The 24,070-nt window shown below is 27.3% G+C and overlaps 1 protein-coding gene across 3 annotated transcripts in view; it reads right to left on the bottom strand.

Annotated features, from left to right (window-relative positions):
- Positions 1-23,754, bottom strand: part of LOC129972199 (putative inorganic phosphate cotransporter) — a 51,735-nt gene extending 27,981 nt beyond the window's left edge. The window contains exons 1-3 of one of the 3 annotated variants that reach the window (XM_056086230.1): positions 23,623-23,754; positions 4,011-4,230; positions 742-953 (exon numbers count right to left, since the gene is read on the bottom strand). In XM_056086230.1, the coding sequence (XP_055942205.1) occupies positions 742-953; positions 4,011-4,167 (369 nt within the window). In that variant the 5' untranslated portion in view covers positions 4,168-4,230; positions 23,623-23,754. Of the gene's footprint in view, positions 1-741; positions 954-4,010; positions 4,231-8,221; positions 8,402-11,521; positions 11,623-23,622 lie in introns of those variants that run through there. The other 2 variants (XM_056086231.1, XM_056086232.1) reach the window with 2 other exon arrangements.
- Positions 23,755-24,070: the final 316 nt, after the last annotated feature.

Raw genomic sequence — 24,070 nt, 5'->3', positions numbered from 1 at the left:
TTTATCTAAATATGATTTTGAGCTTTGTAATTCTGTATTCTCTGCTGTTACTTTTTTTATGTGTGCTTTCTGACTTGCGTTCTCAGTGTATTTTTAACTCATGAACTCTGGGTATGCACTCATATCTATAATGCATTTTTTAAATAAATAAACAAAGCAATTGAAACAATACGACTTTAATGCCTGACAATTTAACGGAATCCTGAATATGGAGTTATAAAAACGATTAATTGAAATCCAGCATGATCAATACTCTCAACGAGCCAATTGGTCGCCTGAGAGGACTAATTTTTAATAAAAATGAGAATTACCAATGCATCAAATAATTTTTATGTATAAAAAATCTTTAAAAAATTATGAAAGATATGTTAAAAAATGATAATTTTATCCTTTAATTTATAATTAATTTTACAGTATGACAACATTATTAATTAAATAATACGAGAGCCGGTAAGAAAAATAAATAATTAAATGATTTAAAATTACTATAATATTCTCATTCAAGAGGAAATACAACACTCAGAACAAGAACAAAACATTTCTACTTTTGGAAAGATAGTTTTTGATTAAAATTTAATTAATCACTTATTTAATTATAACGAAATTTTAACTCAAGTCTTCCTTATAATTCACAATACTTATGAAAAACGTTTAAAAGAAATATTTTCTATAGTTTGGATTTCTTTATTTTTAAAACTATTTACAAAGTTTCATTCTTATATTTAAAGATAAATTACTTACCTGATGTCTGGAGTTCATTTCCACTTCTTGAACATTGGAAGGACAGGACAGAGAACTAATGTTCGCAGCATCACTTGTACTGATGGCGGTATTGTTTACCATGGCAACAATACTGATGCTGGTGTTCAATCGATAACAATTTATTTGGAAGTTTATCAAAAATACCATTAATGTAACTAAGTAACGGCACTTTAATAAGGGTTCTTTTATGACTAAAAAGAGAGAAAAAACACAGTAAAATTGATATGAAAATGTGAAGTCAAATTAATTATTGTATTATCCATTTTTAAAACATCTCAACGCCGGCATCCTGGCTTAGATGTAGCGCGTCTTCAACATGATCTGGTTATCCCGGGTTCGAGTCCTTGTTCAAGCATGGTTGCTCTTTCCCCTGTGTTCTATCTGAGGTGTGTGAAAGAGCCCCCCGTAAAAAGAGGTTGTGCAAGCGAGTGTGTGAGTGTCATTTTCATATGAGCTAGAAGTCAGTCTTCTGCCCTCGGATGCTCAGAGGTCTTTACCCTCAAAAGCTACTGCACCTCCTTTCCGCGGTAACACGGGCAAGACATCATCAAAGCATATGAACAGTTTATAAAAATATTTCATTCTTAATTAGAAAAAAAATATGCATAATATTACATAGAATATTTAACAAGATTCTACGTAACAAATGAGTAAAATTATTAATTAAATAGCAAGTAGTGAAAATTATTAGAACATTTCATACTTTTTTTTTCATTTTATCAAACGAAAAATATTATCTTAGTATTTCTCAGTCTTTAACACCGCTTTTGGATTCATAGGTACCATAAAAGAGAAATTAAATGTGTTATCTGGCTTTATTGAGCTAAAATTGCCGTTTTTACTAATAGAAGGCTCAGAGAAATTAAGGCAGAATAAAGGTATTGTAGAGAAATTTCTTATTCAAATAGATTAACAAAATATAAGACCAATTATATTAATATATCGAAATTACTATCCCATATAGCAGCAATAGATCTAAAATAATTAAATTTAATATAAAAACTCTAAAGCAACGAAAGCTTTCTAAAGCATTGCCCGTTAGAACTGTAAACCCAGTAATCTGAACTACGTCAAGATAGAGGACAGCCCGATTGAATAAATTGCCGGGTTAGTGAAGATTTATGTAAAAAAGCTTTTAAAACGCAAAACTGATATTTATTGCACAAATGATGGAAAATTATATTATTTAGGCGAATCCAGCTGTTCGCTTATCATATTAATAGAATTAAATTCGTCAATATCAACAAATTTTAATGAACTACAGCTTAGCATATCAAATGAAAGTCCTATATAAATGAATTATTCTTAATTACAGTATTCTGATTGGTTAGCTATTAATACAAGAATTGATGAAATTGTTTAATAAATTGGCGAAATAGGCCCAGTTGTCGCGATATCTTATGAAAATAGATGGCAAGCACTTTTGCGCAAGCGACTGTCACAACCTCAAAAAAATTAAAAAATTGTGAAATCAGTATAATGGTTAGTGCTACAGAATTCCTCAACTCATACTCCCCACCAGACACTCTTTATAATCATATTATTGTATATAGTTACTTCTTTTGTGTACCGTATGTAAACTTAATTTTTTTCTTATTAAATATTTCCACGTATATCCTTTCAACCGACAGGGAATCCTAACGATTAAAAGTTCGGGGATATTCTGTGGCGAAAGAAAGAAAATTCTATGGTTGTTTGTCCTGTTTTTTCCCATAAAGAATATACAGTGAACTGGTGTTTTGCATATTCTTGTCATAAAAATGTACGGTAGCGGAGAACAAATAATCATTGATGATTTATCTAGGGATCTTGTGCTTTCTTACGAAATGAAATTTAATGAAATCGGGACAGTAGCTGCGCCTAGCTGACTGATTAATTAATTAATTATTCTACATATTTTAAATATATATTGATATCCTAAACTACGAAGTTTTCGAATTTGTCTTGATAACCATTTTACCATACAGAACTTGCTTCCCCTTTAACGCTTCCTCCGCGTTCTTCTGAAAACGCCTTAAGAACAAGGCGTTTTCAGAAGAGGGAATGGGAACGAGAGGGATACTAAAAAAGCCGGTTTGGCGCAGTGCTGAATTAACGAAATTCTACTATTTGTTTTCTATTTACTTCAATAACAAAAGGAATATACCATTATTCAATATCAAAGATATACCATTGTACATCCCATCGATGGTACTTCAGATAGAAGAGGCTGCTTCCGGTATGGTGATTGGCTCTCGCCTGTAAGGAACCTACTTCCTTAAAGTACCTGGTAAGTACATTAAGAAAGTAGGTTCGAGTTACCTCTACTTTCATGAGAGAATATTCCTCCTACGAGAGAGTTAGTACCATTGTTTGTAATGACTAATACAACTCAACAATGGTTCCCGCCTAAATGCTGTCACAGATTGGTAATCCAAATTACTCCACTCGCTTTGGCATTTCGAGGGTAACTCCTGCATATATGTGTGTATTCATATATTAGAATGCATCGTAATCTCTATGCTTATAAACATCAACCATGCCTTTATGGGCTTAAAATTTACATTTTTACCTATTTTATAGAACAATAAAAACGGCCCTTGTATTCTTAAATATTCTTCAAGATAGTCTTATATTAAATATTCAACTGCTGATTAACAAAAGGACAAAATAGTATATCCATGGTGATCACACACACACATATATAAATATATATATTAAATTATACATATATTATAATTATTTACATATATATATTATAATTATTAAAATTTAATAGTATACATTCTGAGAAAACACCAAAGACTATGATTACTCAAGACTATGATTATGCATATGATTATTCAAGAATAGTTATTACAATAAAAATCCTACTTCTGAAGAATAAGTGATGTTAAAATATTTCGAAATTGCAATTTTTAAATATTTAAATCTTTTTCCATATGATTAGAATTCGATAGAATCATTACTAAGTTTTATTAAAAATTAGATTTAAGTTATCATTTTTATGATAGAATCTAAAGTTCATGATTTAGATTCTATCGATTTTAGATTGTTCTTTTTATTGTTCTTTAGATTGTCAGCTTTTTATTGTAGTGGAATCGGAATTGTAATGTTGACAACAGCAAAAAAACTAATGCATCAAATTCTGTCATTGTGTGTCACAGATTCTGCCTTTCATGTATTTTAAACTATAGAAATCTTTATGAAAATAGCATATACAATTGAATTAAGAGACAAATAAAAAATTGTATTTTCAAAAGTAATACCTATTTTTTCATTTGCTTGTTCCAATTTTTCATCAGGAAACTTCAATTCAACCTTTGGAGCTGACTTTTCAGACGAATTTGAAAAATCACTGACGTTTAAGGACACACACTTGCCATGATATTGGTCATCATTGGCCATATAATTTTCAGCTGTCATCTTTCTGCTGTTTCAATTGATATTTTTGATGACATGAACTGTAAAGGTGGCTGTATCTCGATTCTGAAATAATGATAAAAATATAGTTAAAATCGCAATATCTATGCTTTAATTTGTGCACAAACACATTATTTGAATGCTAGATACGCAAAAAGAAAAATATTTTCAATCTCTTTATTCATTTTATATATTCAGCATTTTTGTTTCATATTCCATATAGATGAACGTTGTGCGATATGTCAAGTTTTAATATGTGAAATGTCTGAAAGATCTTAACTCTGTAAAAATTGTTGATATTTCGGAATTTCGCAAATAAGTGCACTTTATATAAAGATGTGACAAAATTGTTTGCACTTTTAGGAAAAGCGCAAAGAATTTTGGAAAAAGTTAAATTAAATTTTCTTTTAGGAAAAGATTAAATTCTTACAGATGAGTTTGAAATCACTCTTTTCAGAATTAATCCCTCTTTAATGTAATTTTCATGAAACTTATTCCCATAACAAAAGTTTGTAAATCTGAAAACAGCAAACATAAATTATACACATTTTTAATTGCTGCGGTCATTCATATATACATTCACAGTCTACCCAATAAAAAGCATCAAACGCAGTTAATTACGATCAGACACATGATGACACATGTTCTAGCTTATAATTAAAAATGAACTCATTTATTTAAGACTAAATTTTCAAATCCATAAAAAAATCCAAATAATATAAATCAAATAAATTTTAAAATCCATAAAAATTATTCAAAAAGCCTTTAAAATTACTGCTGAAAAATATTAAGAAATAAAAATAAATTTCGAGCATTAATGAAATACTTTTCAAATTGTGTTTTTTAAAATTATATTGAATTCTAATTATAAATAGAAAATATTTTTCTTTATATTTTTTTTTAACTAAGCAGTCTGTGAGTGGTGGGGCTACTACTTATAAATAAATTTACTACTTACTACTTATATGTTTTAGTTGAAATATAGTATAGTTTATATAAAATATAGAATAATTTACTTAAAGATTTCTTTGTGTTTTTAAAAATAAAAATTTTAGTTTCTATTTCTTAATTTTTTAATTTTTTTACATTATTTCTTTTCTATTATTTAGTCTAATTATACCATGAAGTAGAGAATGTTTGTTAATATTTGCTTTATATTGATTTAATATTCAGTAAATAAAATTTGACTAACCTTGCATATATGTGTCATCTTATATTTGTAAAAGTAACCAAGTAATCAACAGGTGTATAAGTATATAGGTAATATACATATATATTGTCTGTGTATAGGTAAAATTAACCTAGGCAAAAAAATATAATTTGATAGAAAATGCAATTGAAAGTTATTGGTCATTAGAAGAATCAAGTTTCAATAGTATTCTTCCTATTAAAATATTTTTCTTTTCTTTGCAATTTTTACTTTCGATGTCTAATAACAATTTTAATGAGTTAAAGGAATTTCAGAGTAGAGATTTTGTTTTCGTTATTTACTCATTCTGGGTTCAAAAAGCTCATTTTTTAAATTTGTCAACAATTAAAATTTTGTTTTTAATAAAGAAAAATGTTGAACAGCATATGGAACTCCGTATGACAAAAATCTCTATGTTTCGTTCTTGTTCCAAAAACTGTTGTATTTCAAAAGAAAAGTTTCTGTATATAGAAGAAAACTTCTGAATATCGAATAAAAATTTTCGCACAAAAAAATTTTATATATCACCTGCAATCAAAGGCTGCCTTTGGATTTCAGTCATGAGAAAAAGTATAGTTTAAATATAAGAGAAAAATTGTTTTACAGATTTTTAATTCAAGAAATTGAGGAAAAACAAGATGGTAATTTATTAAAATTAAATATTTTCTAATGAGTTTGTAATTTATTGTCTTAATGTTTGTTCTTCGGAACTTTTTTTATGATTTCAAATGATATTTTTACTTCAAATTTAAATTAAATTTTTTATATCACGATCATGTCCCCTAAAATAGTATTTTTAAGTATGAAAAATATAAGTTCAGTTTAATAAAGAATTTAAAATATGGCCAAAAATAAATAAAAAATTGTTTTCGTATCCTTTTCCATTCTTTTCATGTAATTTAATGAAATTTCAAAATTATATAATATATGTATATTTCTTTGAATAAATATTTTTAATAATTTAATCCTTTTAATCTTCTTTTATCATAAAAATAATTACACGGAATTTTTTTAGTAAGAAAGTGATGAAATATGTGCAGTGTATTTTTCTATATATCAAATTTTTACTAGGAATTTTCGAATTCCATGTAAAAGTTTGATTTTTGTTTATAATATATATTATTAATTATTTGTTTTAATTATTTATAACAAAATTTAATATTGAATAGTATTAATTTATAAGAGAATTAAATTAAATTTATAATAGAAAATATTATAATATAAAAATTATAAATAGAAAACTTGTTTAATATATAAGAATACAAATTTCCCTTGGCATTCTTGTTTTATCATAACAAATATTCCAACAACAATAAAGCAATGAATTAAAAAAATTATACTTTAAAGAAAATCAAAGGAAAACTACAAGATAAAGGATTAACAACGAAACGGCGGGTCGTTAATTAAAGCAGACAATCAGAAACATTCAAGTGCAAATCTTATTAAAATAACTACTAGTAAGAATCTTTCCCCTCTGCCTAAAGTAAAAATAAGAAAAACAAAATTAATTTGCAAATTTCTTCAAATTTTGTGATAAAATAATAAATCAAAAACAAAAAAAAATATTTCTGAAAAAGAATTATTTCTGCTCTTCTTGTAGAAGCCAATAGTCGTATAAATGTGACCGAATCTATTTAATTAATAGCATGTAATTAATTATATAAACAATTACAAATTATCAAATTTATATAACTTATATTTAATCTATCATTCTAAAACTACTATCATAGGAAAATTGTCTTTTAGTGGCAATCATTTTTATCTGTAGGAATATCATTCTTCAGATTTGATCAGTATTGCTAGCATTGTTAGGATATTAAGTTCAGATATTAACATATTGATGATTTCTGTATCATAGATATAAAACATATAATTTGAGCTCTTGCAAGTTTTGTTCCTTTGATTATCATCTTGACTTGATCGGCTATAGTATAAGACGACATGCAGTATTTTTTTTCACTTTTACAGCTTTTAAGAGATCAGAAAAATAGTTGATAATGTGAGGAAAATATAAAACACAGGAAACCAGTTATGTAACTAATAATGCTTTGAAATTTGAATGAAAAATAAAGAAAAAAGTACTATATAAAATTCGGGTAAACGTTAAAGAGAAAGATTAATCTTCTGTAATTTTATGAAAAATAACTATATAATAAAAATGTGTAAATATACACATTCGTACTTAAAACATAATAAATAAAACAAACCATTTTAATTAGAAAAGCAATATTTATGTAAAGCAATATTTTGCTATATATGTGCAATTTATTTTCCCTAATTATATAATTTTCTGTTATGACATCCAAGTAGCATAATTTACCAAATGAAATAATTTCTTTTATTTAACTTTTTAAACTAAAAAGGAAAAATATGAAACTAATATATACTTTTTGAATACATGTAAAACTTATTCAAATTGTAAGATTAAAACCTTTCAAGTTTGGGAGTAAACCAGTAAAAAATGGTATTACTAAAAGTCATTGACGGATAAATAAGAAATATTATGAGCAAATATTTGGAAATACATAAAAAAGTAACCGTAGAAATCTCAGATCTTATTTTTATTGATTTGTAGAAAACAAAAAAAATAAACCCTAGACAAATAATTTGAAAAGAAAGCATAAACATAATAAAAATATATAAATACATAAGAATAAATTAAATGAGCTTATTAAATTATATTTAATAAGAAATATTTCATTATTTTTTTCTTTCAAATATTAATAAATTCTATGTATAATTGAAAAATTCATTTTTTGCGTAGTTTCAATTCTGATTTTTCAGCAAATTGGAAAGTTAATAAAAAAAAAAGACTTTTATATTCTTATTCTCACACAAAACATAATAAAGTATAAATAAATAATTTACCTTGCTTTTTTACCTATTTTCATACACAATCGATACGTTCAGAAACATTACATCTGTTTCTGTACCTCAAAATCCTTGTTTTCATGCTTTGAACACAAAGTTATAAGCGCGGATTGTAAATCATCTGGCACAGGGTGAAACGATGTCGACTTGGGTTGTAAAAGTTAATGAATAAAATGTGGTGGCGCGATACTAATTTTGAGGAATCGTCTGGTGGGAGTCCATCAAGCATATAAACATCGCGCGATACCACTTCATTAAGGTTAATTTTTAATTTTTTTCATCTTTACAAGTGGATGAAATAGAGGAAGTCGGGCTGTTTCGGCGAAATGTAAAAGACCTGGATTTCGAAGAACATGCGTCCACTTTGAAGAACGAAATTATTTTTTATTTATTACATATGGATTCAAATCATCTTTTTAAAACGGTGGTTCCGGTGGGGGAAAAAGCAAAAAAGAATATCTCTAGCGCTAAACCGCGTAGACTAATTTAGCGGTCAAGTGTTTTTCCAGCATCGTATTAATTAAGGTCATATCATAAGGGTCAAGACCATATTGCGATTTAAACAATTGCACGCCCGTGTCTTTCTTTCTTTTCTTTTTTCTTTTTCCCAATCCAAAACATGAAACGTTTTAGGTGAATGACATATTAACGGCCTAGAATGCGAGGATCCAAAATACATAAACATGCTTCTGGCCATTTTTTTTATATATCACTGCATTCTGCTAATGGATGTGAAACAAAGTATCTTTCTTATTTTTAAGGTTGTTTAATGAATGAATGTTTCTTCAAGCCATATTATTTATATAATATTATTTATTTCATCGATATTATATTATTAATTATTCATATTTATCATTATATTATTTCATCATAACATAATTTAATCATTATGGTTTAAATGAATCATCGAGCTTTGCTGTAGACGAGTTTTCTGTTTGGCTTATTTTCAGAATCTTAAATATTCAGTGAACCCATCAACTAAATCATAAATCGTTCGTTTTATGTAGGTCTCACAACTGTCAGTATATTTTCTGAAGGCGCAAATTCGGATTTAAAAGTTTCATTTAACTCTTGAGCATACTTTAAAATACCAAATTCGGCATTTTTCTTAGTAATGTATATATTTTTATGAAGATTCAATGAAAAACGAAAACAGAAAATCTTTTTGGCTCTTTATATCTATTAACCAGTAAAACATCCATTGACGAATTATATGATAGATTTTTAGAACCGAAACTCAAAATTTAGCCAATTTTTTAGCCATTTTAAATCTCGAATAAATTGTAAAGTTCAATCATGATCTTCAAACTAAATAAATCTTTGATATGAGTACTTAAATCTCTAGCAATGTTTTCTTAGTAATGTATATCTTTTTATGAAAATTCTATTGAATAAACTATCACAGAAAATCTTTTGGCTCTTTATATCTAAAACATAGAAAAAATTCCATTGCCAAATTATAAGATTAAATGATAGCTTTTTTACAACTGAAATTCAAAATTTAACCATTTTTTATCTTGAATTAATTGCAAAGTTATATCAAAATGTTTCAACAGTCATGATAATAAATAAATATTTGATATGAGCATTTAAATATTTAAATACATGGAATTATTTAAATAAATTTAATAGCATTTAAATAAATAGAATTTCTAGAAAAATTGAACTAATACTTCTCCATAAGCTTTTGTGTTGAATCAAAATAAACAGGTTTTAATAATCTTAATTTAACTTTTCTGTATTATTTTAACTTTATAAAACTAAGAAACTTTCATTTTTTTACATATTATAACTTTATGTATTTAAAAATGTTATTCAAATATTTAAATTTAGCTTAAATTAAAAAGTATCTTCAACCTCTTTGAACACAGAAAGAAGAATTTTTTACTTTGGTATAACATTAAATTGATACTATTACAGTGACAAATACCCATATTGTGAAAATACATTTCATTAATCTAAAAGATTAAGTTGAACCAAGATAAGCATTCAAATCTTCTAAAAAATAAATTTGGATTTTTTTTTGTTTTTTTTTGGGGGGAGGGGGGTACATATTCTTTCACATTATACATATCCTTTCACACAATATTGCCATGGCTTGTCGAATTCAAACGAAATTTTCTCTAACACAGCATTTAACACAACCGATGGGTTTTTTTTCACTAACAATTTATTTTTGTTTCATAATTTGAGAAAATAATCATAGAACAAGTACTCATATAATTCAAGAATCCCAATTTTTTCTTGTTATTTTAGTTATACAAAAATGCATTTCATATAGAAAAAAGGCTTAATTTAAAAATATTTTTGCACATTCACACTCAATATATATTAAAACGGATGAATTGAACTAATAAATGATTTAAAATGAATCAATTAAATCAAATAGATTGATTATTGAAATAATTTAAAATATTGATCATTATATACGATTTAAAGAGCAAACTTTTGAATTTAAATATTGCAATACGTTTAAAAATTAATTTTTTTAAGAGTGCGAGGAAAATAGAATGTAAAAATAGATTCACATTAATAATGAAAATATATTCATAAAATCAAAATAAACAGCATAAAATTTCACAAAACAATATAAAAAAATTTGAGAAACGTTTTCTAACATTATCATTAATAATTCAATCTGCAATGGTTTTTATCTACTAATTCTACCGAATTATTTTATGTTCAATATATAACTAAATGAGAACAATTTAACTAAATTTTCCTATTATTTCTAGTATAAAAACAGCAATTTTAACATTTACTTACAAAAGTTTTGAGTTTTTCTTTTATATTTATTGTAAAATAAATAACATTTACAAGATTAAAAGAAACTCCATTTTATAAGATTTTTTCATATAAAAATATAAAATATTCGACAATAATATTCCAAAACTCCAAATATTGCCATACTTACTTTAATAAATTTACATGAATTAAATGATAAATAAAATCGTTTGCATTTAATTAATTGAAACATAATAAACAATAATTGTTTACAACAAATAATTCCAAAAATATTTTATATTGATATTTAAAAATACCACAAAAAAATCGTTTGCAGTTCTGATTGCCGAGATATGAAAATAAATAACGAAATGAATAATTAATAAATTAATCATTGAACTATTTACATTATCACTGATTTTATTCATTAGTTGTCATTCAGTGTATATTTGGAAGTTTCAAAATATTTTATCAGTATCTTACATTTACCTTATACCTTAAAAAATAATAAATTAAATATAATGATATTTACTTTATATAAATTGGAATTGTTATCAGAATGATGTAAAATACCTCAAAATCTTTTATACATCTTCATTGTGAAAATTTGCTTCTGTTCTAATGCGGACAAGCATTTTTCATCATGAGATAAAACCTCAGCCATTAATTCTTCGGTATAACTGATTCATCATTCATGGGAGAGTAAGTTCATGAAATATAGCTAGATAGTAAATATTTTTTTATGATAACTTAATATTTTACAGTGGCTCTATGGCAATTTAATAGTTCATAAAGTTTAATCTTAGAACAATATTCACCATACGGACCGTTTATTTTGAAAGTGGTGCAAGTCCATTTTTCCCCCATGAAAATTAAAGGTTACTATATTAGTCAATTCGAATATATAAATTAAATAATGACAAATCTGACGTGTTTCTTCCAATTTATCAATAAGTAATTTGTTTTCATAAATTTGTTTTAAGTGAAATTTAACTAAAGTAGTAATAAAGTGCTACTTCTAGATCTTCCTATGTCTAAGAATTTTTAAATGAATTTAAACATTTTAATAATTAATCAACTGTAAAATTAATTTAATTTCAATTAAAAAATTAAATATTGTTTGAAATATATTTTGTATTAATCCAATTTTGTTTAAAAGTAATAACAAGAAATAAAAGTGGATTTTTTTGAGCGTTAATTATATTTACATATTGTTAAAATTAACATAAAATATTAATATTTTGAGTTTAAATTGTTAAAAAATAATATTAATTTATTATTTCTTCTTAAATGTGCCACTATTTGATGTTAATATGAAATTATATATTTTGATAGAAACTAAAATGAGTAACGTTATCGTTAATATGTGAAATGAAACAAACATAATCCCAAGTCTCCTCAACTTATGTCTATGGAAATTAGACTTACACCATTTTCACAATCAATCGCTAAGCAGTATTTTTTATTGGCTCCTTTTATATAGAAAAAAAACGCATTGCGATTTTTCTAAGATATTAAATATTAACTGGCTATAAATAAGACGCTTACACTAAATTAATCATAAATCATGTCATATCTCATTTTTTAAATGGACATAAATTATTAAAAAAAAACTTCTGTATATAAGCTAACATTTTGGAAAAAGCTACAAAAAAGAAATAAAAGCATTTACAATTTCACAACCTGTTTCAGATTTTTTAAAAAATGAAGTAATTTTTATCACATTTTGTTGCTGAAAATAATCTGTATCTCCCTTTTCTATTCTCTTCACCCCTATTTTTGATTTTTTATAAAAGTTAATGAAATCCTGATTAATTAATTTATTATTTATCATTAATCTAAACTAAGAAATATTTGAAATTTTCGGAATATATAAAAACATTTTGTCCTAAAAACAAGTTTGGCTTTTCAATTTTTATTTCTTTTTTGTTACTATATACATTATGTTGTGGTGAAAGCTTATAAGCCAGTTAACAGCTACGAAACACAGGCAATTGCTTTTGTCTTGTGGTCTTGTTATTCGGCTACGAACCACAAGGTCCCAAGTTCTATCCTCGCTCGTAACAATCTGCCACATTGTCTAGTACGGAATATAGGTGGCGTCTATGATACATTTATGACCAATAGAAGAACTATACAGTCGACGACGAATCACAATAGAGATAATTTTTAGCAAATAATCAAATTTGATGCATTGCAAGCACATCGAGGCTCGATGTTACGTAAATAATAAGCAGTTTTAGAGAAAGTGATTTCGTTAACAAGATTCGTTTTGTTACAACATTCGAATTTATGACTTCTTTTATCGTCAAATGATGAGAAACAACGCAATATTTTAATTAAGGAACTTTTCGTCAATGCTTTTATTTCAACACACTGACAATCCGTTTAACTTTAGATAAGCATTTACCAGAATGACATGGAAACATATTAGGTATTTCTTTAAATTTCTTCTTTAAAATGTTTGGAAACTGCTATAATTTTCTTTTACTTCATTTTCTTTTACAATTTATTTAATTTAGTAGTTTGACATACGGTGTTAAAAAAACTAGTAACAGCAAAAGCATTAGCAAATATGTTTATTCTTTGTTATTAGCAAAGTTAGAATGTTTGTTTATACAAGTGCAAGCGCGAAAAAAATTCTACCATTCAACTTTACGGAGTATATCGTTCAACTTCATGTTACTATATCTGATATAAATACACATTGGAAGATGGCATGTATTGCAAATCTTAGAGTGATTTGTTTTTCCAAACTTTTAATAAAATAATTTTTTTTCACGATGAATTCCGAAACTAACATTGCACAAAAATTATTTTCACATCGTATTTACATTCAATAAATTATGTTTTTCGTGATAATCAGTTTTAGTTTTGCATCTTTCACCTAATTTTAATAATTCTAAAAAATATTTTATGTGAAATTTATAACAATACTTTTTCCTTTTTACTTTTGAAGCAAAATTCAAACAGTTCTTACTGTTTCAGCAAATATTTAATCTCATGTTTTTCTTCCATTGGTAAAAGCCAAGGAATGAAAATACTCTTTAGATTTTCGTATTATTTTACAATGTGGTGATGAAGTTTTACTTTCTAAGTTAATTTCAAACAGTTTTTTTTTTGTGTGGAATTTATTCTTTGAATAGTTCCACAAAGTTTCGAGAGATGGTTCGAAATAGTTCCACAAAGTTTCCCGATTTGTTTGCAAGCCCTGCTTGCTTGCAAACAAATCGGGAAACTTATAATTGAAAAGTTTGACAACATACTTTAAAAATTAGTGTGAACTATAAATCCTTATAATTAATTATAAAATCATTATAATTAATCATTTGGTTAATGATTAAAAATAGTTTTTAGTTAAGAAATCACATCAAGGTTTGTCTGAAGCTATTATTTCATTTCAAAGGAAATTACAGCAGAAAATATTTGTCGTAGGACATTTATGGTGAACATACTCCATCGAATGCAACTTATAAAGAGTTATTTCGATGGTCTAAAAATGATGGTTTCAATTAACATAACAAGGAGCACGGTAAATCACAAATATTCAAGAATCAGAACTGAAACTTGGATATACTTGATACAACTATCAATGGGGAACTATACAAGGAATAATTGATTCAGTTGAATGAAAAATTGAAGGTCAAATGTCCCTAATAAGATGAAAGACATCATAAGGTTGATTTCAAACATGACAATGCTTATCCAAATGTTGCCAAACCAGTGAGAGAAGTCATATCACTGACTCTTCGACCCTCCCGAAGGCGGACGGATAAAGAAAACTGAATGACTGGATTGCCGCAACAGCAACACTAGCGGGAATTGTATTGATTCCTAAGGGCCATCACCCGCCACGGTACAACTCTTCCCGAAGGAAGTACGCCCCGTCATCGATGGGAGGAGCCAGATCTCCCACTTTTTTGGGTACCTTCTAGGATGGCGAGATCCAACCACCGTACCGGAAGCATCTCCTTTTTTCGAGGTGCCCCCGGGGGTCAAAAACAGTGAGAGAAAGAAACTTTAAATCATTTCGCTGAAATTTGTTCATTTACCCGCTGTATTCATCAGATATTTCTCCTTCAGACTAAAATCTGTTTCAATTCATTTAGTGCCCTTTCTGGAGAAATGTTCAATTCCACACACACGTATCAAAAATTGATTTGATAATTAGATAGCATCGGAATAACCAGATTTGTTTTCATCACGGAATTCGTGTGCTGCTAAAAAATGAACAAATGCTATAGTTTTTAAGGAGAAGTTTAGTTTACTTACATTAACGTCCCGTAAGTAACACTAGGACTATTTTGGGGAGAACCTCGTAATTTTGAAACCATGGTAAAATGGCGAGGACGACACCTGAGCTGGCACCCCCTTCCCTCTCCACCTTGCACCACAACAGCGGGAAGACGTTTGACCTTGACGGATTTAACGTGTAACATACCTACTTACACGAGGGTTCTTTGGTGGAATCGAGTCTCGAACCTGAAATCCCACGGCTCACGAGTCAAGACCTTACCACCAGACAACCGAGGTCCTATTGAGGAGAAACATTCTGAATTAAACGACCATGAATTTTTAATTACAAACGATTGCTTTTTTTTAAAAAAACAAGGACGGAATCATATTTATGCACCCAAAATAAAGAAAGTTCATTATGGTATTAAGTATATCAGAAAATTAATCCGGTATGTTTAAAGATTTTGGTTGCTATTATCTCGTATTTTATTCAGAAGTTTCAATACAGCTAATAAGTTGTTTCACGTGTATTCATCAATTGCACCGCCGTGATTTTATTCCGGAATTATGAATATATGAATAATACAAAACAAGTAAAGTTATTTAATTTAAGTTCAAAGTGTAAGAAAACGTATAATTAGATGTTACATGATGCAAAGATATACAGTTTTCATTTAATTTTGACATTTTATTCCATTAAGAAAAGATTTGAGCATATGAAAAGCAGAATAGGTGTTAGACGGCTAAAATTACTTTACTGAATTTCTTCTCTGAAATTTAAAAATACTTTCCAGAAGACTCCGTGAATGTCAAACAATGCTTGGAAAGATTAATTAAAATCAAATACAAAAAAATATTACAAAATATCTAGTGGTTAGAGGTGGCTAATTTACCAACAAAAGCGATGATATTATTTTTTTAAATTTTCCTCGAAACTAAAGCAATGTTTATATGGAAATAGCATTTAAGACATCAGCAAATGGTATACATAGATGCATATTGAACGCTTTTGATGAGCAAAGTAATGAATCTCCTATCCTTCTAAATATAATAGACCAGCTTTTGCCTTTAATTACATAATATATTTGAACCAGCAAGAGTGGTCTCCCCAAAACTTTCTCGCATACTCAGTTATATCAGAGAATGGCATGCAATAGTTCCAAAATATTAATTTTTAATATGAATTTAGCATTTTTACTGCATTTTTTGTGTCTTCCTTGGCGAGTGATTTGGCGATTAACCCCTAGCATTCATTAAAAGTATCAAAAAATCGAATTTGTGTATCAGACACGTTTTTCTGACCCGATTGGAAAAAAAGATTTGACAAAAAATACTCTTGTAGTCACAAAATCCCATACCAAATGCGATATATTTAAGTAACTGCGTTTTTGAATTATCGTGTTTACATGTTTCTGAAAATTCAGATCGACAGACAGTCAAACCATCGTTGGATTTGTCTCAAAATATGACAGGTATCTACACTATAGATGCTAAGTATGTGCACCAAATTTTACTTACCTAGCTCTATTCGTTTTGTAATTATCGTGTTGGCTTTTATTCAAATAGACGGACTTCTTCTGGACAGATATTTCTCAAAATCTGAGAGAAATCTGTAAACGTGGTGTAAAGACTGTATACCAAATTTCAACGACCTAGCTTAGAGCACTTTTGAGTTACCTTTTCACAGATAGACGTACATTTTCCAAAAATGTGTTTTTCGAACTCGGGGAATTCGAAAAACACAAATGTGGAGATTCATAAAAAAATCTCGATTTCGAATTTTTTGACAATTACTATACTTTCTCTATACTACGTACACGAGAAAGTAAAAATTGCTAAATGAATCGAAACAACTAAAGAACTGTAACGTATTAAGAGACCACTTTCTGAAGGTAGAGTAGACAATTGTTGAATAATAGTTATATTTACCTTCAATGTGAAGAATTTACTTTAAAAATCGAAGTATAATAAGACAATATTAACTAAATGGTGAAAATAGCCGATTATCTTTGGCTTTAAAAAGGAATATTATTCAATCACTTCTTAAGTTAAAATCAATTAATAATCTAAGTGCAGAATGCATTTCGTTTATTTCAACGATGGTGAACTTCTTAGAATAAAAATTGAAAATTGCATTACAATAAAAGCATCATGAAAGTTACTACTTTTAGAAGTTTAATGTTTTCTCCAATGTCATCCTATTTTTTTCAAAAAATTATTCTCAGATTTATGTTTTTCAAATAAAAGGGGGAAAGAAAGATTTGTATTTATTATTTTTTTATATATTTCTTGTCGAATAGCAAGGTTCAAAGAGCAAATATATAACGTTTTGATTAACATTCAGTACCTTGATTTTTATTCGAATATTGAATTTTTAAAGTTTAAAATGGAAGAGCAAAATATTGTAATCAGCTTTACACCTTACTATATGCACATCTAAATATGTGTAATTTCTACTTAAAATAAAGGAGAGTTTGTATGTCTTGAGTTAACTACAAATCAGATTGTTCTATGCGATGTGTGCACTTTCGGGAGACTTTTTTTAAATTTTCCATTAGAAGTTTAATGAAAAAGTAAATTATATTTCCGAAACATAAAAAAAAAAATATTCCCGCAATAATCTTCGAAAGTAATAATACACAAAAATAAATTTACACCATTTTAAAATTCCAAGCAAGGGATTCGCTATCGTCTCTTATGTACCTTAATTTTATGCGGATACAGAGAGATAAGATATTTATGGAAGAGTCTGCGAAAAAATTTCGGAGGTGACTTTCCCGCCGGTTTAGAGAAACTTTTTTTTTTCACAAAAGTTCTCCCACTGGAGGATACCTCAGATATAAAAATGAGAAGCTTTGAAAATGATTGGTTCTCGCCATTCTGGTGGTATAGAAATGGTGGAGGTCGGTTACCTCCTATTGATGACGGGATGTGCTTCCCAGGGAAGGGTTGTACCGAGGCTGGTAATTGCCCTCAGGACTCAACCATAATTCCCTTAGTGCTGCTATCGCGGTACTCCTGTCAATCAGATTCCCCCGTGTGGTTTTGGGAGAGTCAGAGTAGCTGGTTATGGTTATAGTTCATGTGAATGTCAGCATGACATAAAACAAAACAAGCTAAACGGATTAAATTGCATATTTTGAGCCAATGCTGTTCCAGTGGTCTGATCAGTTAGATTAATCCATCTGCCTTACGGGCGGATCGAAGTAGGGCAGATAGTAATTCTTCACAAAAATTACTATCTGCATTTATCTGAAGTGGATCAGTGATTAGTTCCAATTCATGATTCATTTCACACCAAAAATATTTTCACTCATAATGAAGATACAATTCCTCTGATCGCTTTAAAATCACTCTAAATTTAGAATTAATTTGTCTACAAGATTAAATTTGGAAACAGTACAAAATAGAAACATTCTAGAAGAAGTAAGAAATTTGCTTTAAAATATATACGCAATAATACACATGAAACAAATGTAGGATATTCAAAACAACTGTCCGAAATATCGTAACATAATAATGCTTTATGTTTGATTCGTCTCTCCTTGCAGTTATTTTATATTTCTAATTTACTCCTAATTATATGTCAATGGTAACACTCAAGAAGAAATGATGCATTTTTATCATCAGAACATGTATGAATATGAATCTAACACTTAAACGAGTAAAAAATATTATTAATAAAATTATTTTTAAAAATATATTTAAATTAGAAATGAAAATTCAATGAAATAAAATTAGCATCATTGAAAAATTAATATTTTGAATTTCAAAGTAGTGTAAAAATAATATGATTTGATGAAAATTATTAAAATCTTGATTACGTTTTGGTTAAAAATCTAATCAAATTGTTTTTAATGCCTTCTTGTTCAGCATCTATTATCTTTATCTGCTAAAATAAGTAGTTTCAGTACCAACTATCTAGCTTATAGAGTGCTTTAAATGATATTTTCATCGAAGTAAATCATGAGATAATTTGCAGATAATACGCGAAATAAACATTGTTATAACTATTCTTATCATTAGTTTAATAAATATATAAACTAAAACAATATTAAAAAGTGAAATATTTCAGACGAATTTCGAAGTTTAGTTGAAATATACACACAATAATACAAATGAAAATTATGCATTATTTCCTAAAATACACTATTAATTTATGAGTCACAAAACTTAAAAAAAAATTTATCCTAAAATACCTAAAAAGTTATTTTATCTTTCATTCATTGTTAAGATAATATTTGCGAAATTCTTATATTCCTCTGAAAAATTTCAAAAATTTTCTTTAATAATAGTATCGAAATAACATGCATAAAATCTTAAGCTGCATCATCAATTCAATTTTTAATTAGACACTGTCATACAATATAAACACAGAGAAAGAACACTTTTGACCTACTATTCTTTGCATAAAATTAAATTATAAGATACCTTTCAATGTTAATTATTTCCAGTTTGGTTTGCTTTGGTTTGGTTTAGTTATATTAACGTCCCGTTTGAAGCAATTGGGCTATTTTGGGACGGACCTCGTCATTTTGAACCGCGGTCAGATGGCGAGGACGACACCTGAGCTTGCACCCCCCTCTCCACATCACACCACACCAGCGTGAGGACGTTTGGTCAGGACGGATTTAACGTGCAACTGACCACCTTACACGACGGTTCTTCGGTGGAATCGGGTCCGGAACCTGAAACCCTCCGGTTCCGAAGCCGAGACCTTACCACCAGGCCACCAAGGCCCATATTATTTCCAGTTATTGAAATAACTATTGTTTACCAACGGAATCTAAAATCTTCGCTTTTGCGCATGCGTTAGGATGGGTTTAATTCAACAAAATAGGGGAGAGAGGAAAGATGAAATGAGGAGATGTTTGTATTTAACTATAAATTGAATTCCGGAAAAGCACACATCCTTCTCACCCCTTAGTGACATAGAATCGTTGTGGTCATCTCAGGATACTGAAATGAGCAGTACCTACTTCCCTTAAAATATCTTCATATTTTGTAAAGAAATATTTGATTCTATTAGCGTATCTAACCATAAGTGTTTTATCGCGATCATTACAATTTGGAACATAATATCACGATTAAAATAAAGCTCTGTAAGAATACCTGATTTCTTCAACCAAGCACTAATCCAGACATGTTTGCTTCTGATGCATCAACTTCTGATTTCTTTTATATCACAATTCAAACTATCCATGAAATTTATTTCTTCTTCCAACAGCTCAATTTTTATTTATATATTTGGACATCAGTTTTTCAGAATTTCAAATCTTTGAATCATACGCCTGACATTTAGTTATTCATTTAATCATAGCTCGCCGTTTTGTCTCGATTTGATTAATGCTGTTTTCATGCAATAGCTGCAAAAACAGCTAATAGCTCTGTTTTAAAAATATATATTATATTGGTCGATTTCGCAATGATTTACAATTCTTTTTAATTTTGTTTCGCTAGCTATTCTATTTTATACTCAAATTATGGCAATGAATCTAAAATCCATAAAATCCCGATTGCGCAACTGCGTATAATTATACTATACCCTACAAAATATCATAATAAAAAAACATTGCTCATTAGTTTCCTAATAAATGGATTCTAAGAAAATAAACATCAATTTTATGGAAGCATGATAAATTTCTAGAATAATATCAGATATTTAAAAAGTAAAAAGTGAGAATAGAGTTTACTTTCAATTCTTAAATTCAGCAGACGGACCCGAATCATCCATATTTGCTAATAAATTTAATATTAACCCTTTGCACATGGAAGAGAAATTCGATGCATAATTTTTCAATACAAAAATTTGTCTATTGCTCTAAAAAATTAATATACACAATTGTTTTAAATCGAATTTCTTTGAGAAGTTAATCTACATCCTCTTACCATTCTGCAGGCGTTTTTAACAATCAAAATTGAAAAATAAATAAAACACCAAAATGATGCATCGTCTTCAATGGCGAGTGAGAGGCACCAACCGAGGGCAAAGGGTGACATTTTTAATATAATTCATTATAATGTTTTGTTTCAAATATGACGGAAGTTTGAAAGTCTGTCGGTCTATATTTCCATTTACATTCAGTTACATTCATTATGTTTGGCATGATATTCTTTATTTCGCCAACAGAGTATTTTGTTTACCATCAAATTATAACAGACGTTAAAACCTTGTTATTTTAATAGTCTTAGATTGATTCTGCTTATTATATAATGAACCGTTCTAATGGAGTCGTGATCTATAACATCATAATAAAAAAATCAAGAGTCTGAGTAATCTATTATAAGTTGCAAGTTGTCTTTTTGTGGTAATGTACTTTCACTTTCCGATTCCTCATGTAAAAACTATGTAGAAAATAAAACAATATTTTTTCTTTTGGTTTTGACAATGATAAATAAATGCGATTAACTGTTTGACGAAAAAATGAAAGCAGTATTTTTAATGCAACAATGAAATCTATTGCTGAAAATTATGCCAAAAAATGATTTAAATATTTGCCCAATTCCGGGAAAATTTGTCGGATGGCTTTATTAATATCGTTAAGAAGACGTTTTTAAAAAATATTTCAAAGATATAATTTTGGAAATATTTTTGTATAACACTAAATTTTTTAAAAAAATATTTAAAATATATAATTTTGGAAACATTTTTGTATAACACTAAATTTTTTAAAAAAATATTTAAAATATATAATTTCGGAAACATTTTTGTATAACACTAAATTTTTTAAAAAAATATTTAAAATATATAATTTCGGAAACATTTTTGTATAACACTAAATTTTTTAAAAAAATATTTAAAATATATAATTTCGGAAACATTTTTGTATAACACTAAATTTTTTAAAAAAATATTTAAAATATATAATTTCGGAAATATTTTTGTATAACACTAAATTGTTTAAAAAAATATTTAAAATATATAATTTCGGAAATATTTTTGTATAACACTAAATTGTTTAAAAAAATATTTAAAATATATAATTTCGGAAATATTTTTGTATAACACTAAATTGTTTAAAAAAATATTTAAAATATATAATTTCGGAAATATTTTTGTATAACACTAAATTGTTTAAAAAAATATTTAAAATATATAATTTCGGAAATATTTTTGTATAACACTAAATTGTTTAAAAAAATATTTAAAATATATAATTTCGGAAATATTTTTGTATAACACTAAATTGTTTAAAAAAATATTTAAAATATATAATTTCGGAAATATTTTTGTATAACACTAAATTGTTTAAAAAAATATTTAAAATATATAATTTCGGAAATATTTTTGTATAACACTAAATTGTTTAAAAAAATATTTAAAATATATAATTTCGGAAATATTTTTGTATAACACTAAATTGTTTAAAAAAATATTTAAAATATATAATTTCGGAAATATTTTTGTATAACACTAAATTTTTTAAAAAAATATTTAAAAAGGTATAAAAATTAGTGTTATACAAACATATTTCCGAAATTTGAAACGAAAAAGGAATACCGAATCTTGTTTGATTTTTAATTAATAAATTTTCATAAACAAATTCTTTTTAAATTATACTATAACAAATTGTAGAAATCTTTAATATACTAATGTATTAATAACATTTTAATTATACTAATTTACGCCGTACAAATAAATCTTATTTTATGCGATTTCGAAAAGAACAGACTATGGCGCAATCTAATCAATTTTTCAGCTTAGTGCAAACAGTTAAAACTTAGGAACGTTTTACTTTTCATGTACTCGAATCCTCTATAGAGATGGTTTTTGTAAATTTAAATGTGAATTTTTACATCTTTTTTTAAAATTATACATTGATAGTTAGAACTGAAATTTCGAAAATTCTAAGTAATCCTTTCAATACGAACTATATATTTACACATATCTGCAATACAATTCGAGGCATTTTTTTTTTTATCTCGGATAAAAATCAAATTCCTGAATTGAATGGAGTAACTCAGGAAAGATTATCACATTTTGTAAATTAAAACAATTTTCTACAGATAACAATTAAGTTATATATAATTGCGGCGAACTAAAATTTTTAAGATCAAATTTAACACAAATTTCAACCTTGAATCTTTATCACAAAACCGACTTACTCAGAAAGCAAAAAAGAAAAATTACTGGATTTTTTTTTCATCCTAGAATAAATATTCAGAATTCTATGCTGTTTCACCTAATATAAGACATTTGATCCCTTTTTTCTGTTTAATGGGAACTATTTATCAAGCAAATGCAACATAATTGAAGATAATTTCCAATCTTGGATAACAGTCAAATTTCTGGACTGACTTTGAAAGCATTCTAATTCCAGTATAATTCCCTTCAACTAATCATTATATTTTCAGTTACTGTTGGGAACTGAAAATTTAAAGATTAAATCGAGTAAAAAATTCTTAAATATAAATCTTTTTTAATGAAAGCTACTTACTAACAAGCTGAAAACATCGAAATATGAGACATTTTTCAACCTAGGGCAAACAGTCGAAATACGAGTCTAACTCAACCATTCCAATTCGCCTGGTTACCTTTTATAAACTCTAATACCACTTTTTACAACGAGCCTTTGATTTATTTGTTATTGGTTAGGCCAGAAAACATTTCTGCCTTAAGTTTTATCTTAAATTGTTATCTCTGTGTTTTTGTTGTCTTATCTTTTTTAATAAATATAAGTTGTCCCTTTATAGGCTAAAAATAAGCCATGAGATAAGAAACGAATGCTATGATTCAAACTCAGAATTACGAAAGAATATTCGAAGAAAAGCATTTCAAAATGTTGCACTTATAATTAGCTTATATTTATCTATAAAGTGATTTTGTACAATCTCCAGAGAAATTTATGCATCGTCTCATCATTTATTTACAAATGAATAAAAATA

Source organism: Argiope bruennichi, chromosome 6, assembly GCF_947563725.1.
Source record: "Argiope bruennichi chromosome 6, qqArgBrue1.1, whole genome shotgun sequence".
NCBI lineage: Eukaryota > Metazoa > Arthropoda > Arachnida > Araneae > Araneidae > Argiope > Argiope bruennichi.
This window is presented reverse-complemented; position numbering and strand designations above follow the sequence as displayed.